Genomic DNA, 5000 nt, shown 5'->3' on the forward strand with positions numbered 1-5000 from the left:
TTTTCAGGAGCAAAAGTTGGGGCTGGTAAGGATGATAGTATGTATTGCATTTGCACATTAGAACAAATAAATACTGAAAGGAGTGGAGTTGTTAATGCTTGACTCCGGAGTTGATTCCCCCGACCCCACCATTTTCCAAATCCTCTTTAATTAATCAAGTTTTATTTTGGTCTGATCTAAATAATGTAGCCTACTTACTGGTATTTGGCTGCAAAACAGAATAAAAGTGGGTCTACGTAGATCTTGGAATAATGATAGGCCTACTGTGCTGCTAAATTGTAGGCCTATTTTTGTTTAAATGGTTTTATGTGTGACTAGCTTTACTAGCCTTATTTGCCCCGACCTTTGGTTTTCTGTTAGACTCGCTAGTGTTAAACCTGCTTTACCGGAGTTACTTGAAGCTAAGCTTATCAATTATAGTGATACTTCAATTATAAAAAAAGTCAGTGGTGTTCTTGTTGGCGGAGCTTCACTTTATGAGAATCTGGTTGTGTTCTTATAAAGTAAGATTTACTTAAAATACTCTGGTGGCGTTCTTTTAAGATTATCTTTGCCACTAAGAAAAAGTAATAGAAATTTTCGTTAAATTAATTTTACTTACCAAGAATCCAATAGGCTGCCAGCCTTAGTGGATTTGGTTTTATTTAAAAATAACTCCGTGGCATTTTTAACAATTTTCTTTTGCATTAATTTAATAAGAATATTTTAGTATAAACTCTTTCCATACGTACTTACTTTCACCCCTGAGAACATTTTACCTGTGCTTCTAATTTCAATACCTTAGGCATAAGCTATTTCGCACAGCTGCATGTGATTTGGGTGTCTGACCTGTTGAACAATGGAACTAATAAACAAACCTTAAAAACAAATAGGCTGAAGGCTTTGAGAACAAATGACTTAACGAATGGATTTAGGAAAAATAATAGACCAGTGAATGAACTAGGTTTGAAATAGTCTTTAGATCGAGAAACTTAACTAATGTACAGTACTTGAGATGAATTGAGCTTGATAGTAAGAGAACTTAACACCAATTAGACATGTCAGAAAAGATGGGGATTAATCATTTGAAATCGAGAACAGGACTTCATTCAAAATAACGGGACTTCAGAACAAACACATGACATCATTCATTCCATATTAAATGACATCATAACAGATCAATTGTTTAATAGTAGTCTGTGGTAATAATAACATCACAATTTTCATTACTATACTTGACTAAAACCATATTAAAGACAACAGCAAATTATCATATACTTTTATACAACTGATATTTTCTTCTATAACTGTAAAAATACTGTTCTTTTACTAGATCAATTTTCATCCTTCAATGTTTGAACACCAATACAATTACGATATTGATTTTTGTTCATACTGAATTAATATACCCCCCAAACCTTGGTGGAATTCTGTCTCTACATATTTTTTTTTTATAATAGCAATACTAATAGTTATTTATGACAGTAAATAATGAATTTCATTATTATATAGAAAAGTAATAGTAACAACAATTAGACTGGTGATAATTATATTAATATTCATAGGAACTATTATTATCATTATTATTATTAGTAGTAGTAGTAGTAGTAGTAGTAGTAGTAATTATTATTATTAGTAGTAGTAGTAGTAGTAGTAGTAGTAATAGTAGTAGTAGTAGTAGTAATTATTATTATTATTAGTAGTAGTATAGTAGTAGTAGTAGTACCATAACTCATTAATGTAACCTTGCAATAAGACCAAGTACAACTTATTGAAGTAGATATTTGTTTTTTATCTAATGGTAATAACAGCAAAAAATGCTAAAATGAAATATCTCAATTTTAAAATATTTATTTTTCCTCTCCCTAGTGGTCTCTGGCAGCGAAGATCATTCGGCTATGGCAGTTGTCGTGAGCTTAGCTTTCTTAGCAATCTGGCGATTCTAGATTCTAGGTAAGTTACTTTTCAAGTGAAGAGTAATTAATGTCTAAAACCATTCTGAACAGAAACATAAATATGAGATGGTTATACATATGAAGAGTCACCCATGAAATCTCTCTCTCTCTCTCTCTCTCTCTCTCTCTCTCTCGTCAGGATGGCCAGTGGCTTCATATTTTAAGGAGATAGACATTATTTAGTCCCCCCCCTCTCTCTCTCTCTCTGCTCTCCTCTCCTCTCTCTCTCTCTCTCTCTCCTCACTCTCTCTCTCTCTCTCTCTCCTCTCTCGTCAGGAAGGCCAGTGGCTTCATATTTTAAGGAGATAAACATTATTTAGTCATATCTCTCTCTCTCTCTCTCTCTCTCTTCTCTCTCTCTCTCTCCCTCTCCTCTCCTCTCTCTCTCTCTCTCTCTCTCTCTCTCTTCAGGAAGCCCAGTGGCTCCATATTTTAAGGAGAATAAACATTATTTAGTCATCTATCTCTCTCTCTCTCTCTCCTCTCTCTCTCCTCTCTCTCTCTCTCTCATCTCTCCTCTCTCTCTCTCTCTCTCTTCAGGAAGCCCGAGTGGCTTCATATTTTAAGGAGATAAACATTATTTAGTCATCTCTCTCTCTCTCTCTCTCTCTCTCTCTCTCTCTCTCTCTCTCCTCTCTCTCTCTCTCTCTCTCTCTCTCTTCAGGAAGCCCAGTGGCTCCATATTTTAAGGAGATAAACATTATTTAGTCACCTCTCTCTCTCTCTCTCTCTCTCCTCTCACTCTCTCTCTCCTCTCTCTCTCTCTCCTCTCTCTCTCCTCTCTCTCCCAGGAAGGCCAGTAGCTTCATATTTTTAAGGAGATAAACATAATTTAGTTATCTCTCTCTCTCTCTCTTCTCTCTCTCTCTCTCTCTCTCTCTCTCACTCTCTCTCCGGGAAGGCCAGTGGCTTCATATTTTAAGGAGATAAACATAATTTAGTTATCTCTCTCTCTCTCTCTCTATCTCTCTCTCTCTCTCTCCTCTCTCTCTCCTCTCTCTCCTCTCTCCACTCTCTCTCTCTCTCCTCTCTATCTCTCTCTCTCTCTCTCTCCTCTCTCCTCTCTCTCCTCTCGTCCGGAAGCCCCAGTGACTTCATATTTTGAGATAAAAGATAAAAATATTTGGTTTAATTCATATATCTAGTTATCAATGACTGTGTAACATGAAATTATGATGATAAAGAATTCTAACATAAAAATATTTTCAATCGATATGATTGAACAATCTTATTTGTGATTTTCCCTTACTTCAGATGATGTATCTTTGTACGTTTTGAATATTGTTTATGATATCTATATATTTTTAAAGTAATCTAACTTTTCCTACAGGTGAGCAGTAAGAAAAACGTAGATCTACTGTGTTCACACTAATCCCGAGAAGACCCAGTATTGAGAACCCCCCACTTCTGATGGGGGGTCGCGGTCGTCTTCATTTTATCAAGTTGTTTGCTTCAGTGGACTCCAATTAAGAGACAGTAAGCGCCATCTGATGTGACGAATGGTTTTTCGTAAAATAGTTCTTGCGGAAAACTTCAGTCTCGAGATTCGCTATCAACATTGTTAATAGGATTCAAGATACCAAAGAGGAAACATCTCCCAGTGCTCAAGTCAACATCTTAAAGTCATATAAACTTCAGACTCAAAATCAAAGTTTGACAAAATCCCAGGGACGTGGTCATGCCGTCATGGGGCTTGAGCTTCTGTGGGCCCCCCGCATCCCACCCTCCTCGACATATTTATCGTTCTTTATTTCGTACAATTTATTACAATATTACAACTGCAGTAAATAATTCATAGTTTTCACATTTAACACTAGGTTTCAGCCTAGTCACCCCTATGGATAATGCGGCCCTGGGACCTTACGGTTGTTTGATTTTAAATGTAAAATAGCAAAGTCAGATCGATGGAAACAAACTGCTATCGACAGACTTCTGACGTCACTTTCCACAGAAGCATTGAAGTCCTCCTGTAATGATACACGAATTTCCTGATTGTCTTACAAGTGTTATGAACATTTAGATGAAGATATTCCAAACTGTCTCCTATCATTGTGGATGGTGTAAGTGCCTTATTAATTTAGTTGATTTAAAATATCTACCATTCACGATCAAGAGTTAGCGAAGCTCAGGCAATTAAAAAGAGCTTCGGTTATTTCTCGGAGACACTGAAAGAGTTTTCATCGCGAAGACTCAAGCCACTCCTCCTAAGTGTGATGCGGTTGCTAAATGTTAAGGCACATTACTAGTATGATTGAAATTAGCATAGAAACTGTCAGCAACGCTACCATAAAACATGAGTGACTTGAGTCTTGGTATAGAATGAGCTTATTGTGAATAATAGTTTAGTCAGAGAATAGTCATTTTTTGCAATGGCCAGTACGTTTCTCAGTAATGTATGAAAAACTAATGTCATTATCAAAGTGCACTTATTTATCATATAGATTATTTATATACTGTACATACCTCTAAGAGGGATCTGAACATCATTCATAATATTTGCATGTCTTGTGTAGGATTATTCAAAGCTAAAGCAATACATATACCAAATTCCAATAATGTAAACAATTTGTTTGTACAGTAAATAAAAATGCATGGACATTCTTATACTAGATTACACATTTCAACTTATTAATTCACATGCAATATTTATCTTCATATCATTTTGAAACTAGACTCCTTTTCTCTGTTATATTTCACTTTTATTCTTTTACGACATTGTAAAATGTTCCTCTTTTCCCCTTAATAGTGCAAGATTCCTATTGAGCCTTTTCACGCCACTTTCTATAATTTAGATTTGACGTCTGACTGAAGTTTTTCAAAAGTTTTAGAGCCTTGTATCTGGTTTTAGAGGTACTTCGTTTTCAACGTTTGCAATCATTTTCACCTGACAAATCTCCTTTGGAAATCGAATATAGCCTAATAACAACTTTCGTTTCTCAATACTATTCAAGGGTTTATGAAATCATTATTCCACTGCAAAGGTTATATTTTTACTTCGAATATACAGATTCCATGTACGGGCATTTCAACATCACTTTCGTCCCCCCAAAAAACTAAAAACCTTAT

At 35.5% G+C, this 5000-nt stretch overlaps 1 protein-coding gene across 1 annotated transcript in view; it reads left to right on the forward strand.

The window, feature by feature from the left end:
* LOC137653622 (uncharacterized) overlaps positions 1 to 4978 on the forward strand; it is a 23977-nt gene extending 18999 nt beyond the window's left edge. The window contains exons 5-7 of the mRNA XM_068387181.1: positions 8 to 37; positions 1849 to 1932; positions 3265 to 4978. Of these exons, the coding sequence (XP_068243282.1) occupies positions 8 to 37; positions 1849 to 1925 (107 nt within the window). The 3' untranslated portion in view covers positions 1926 to 1932; positions 3265 to 4978. The remainder of the gene's footprint in view (positions 1 to 7; positions 38 to 1848; positions 1933 to 3264) is intronic.
* Positions 4979 to 5000: the final 22 nt, after the last annotated feature.

The sequence above is a fragment of the Palaemon carinicauda genome, chromosome 14, assembly GCF_036898095.1.
Source record: "Palaemon carinicauda isolate YSFRI2023 chromosome 14, ASM3689809v2, whole genome shotgun sequence".
Lineage (NCBI taxonomy): Eukaryota > Metazoa > Arthropoda > Malacostraca > Decapoda > Palaemonidae > Palaemon > Palaemon carinicauda.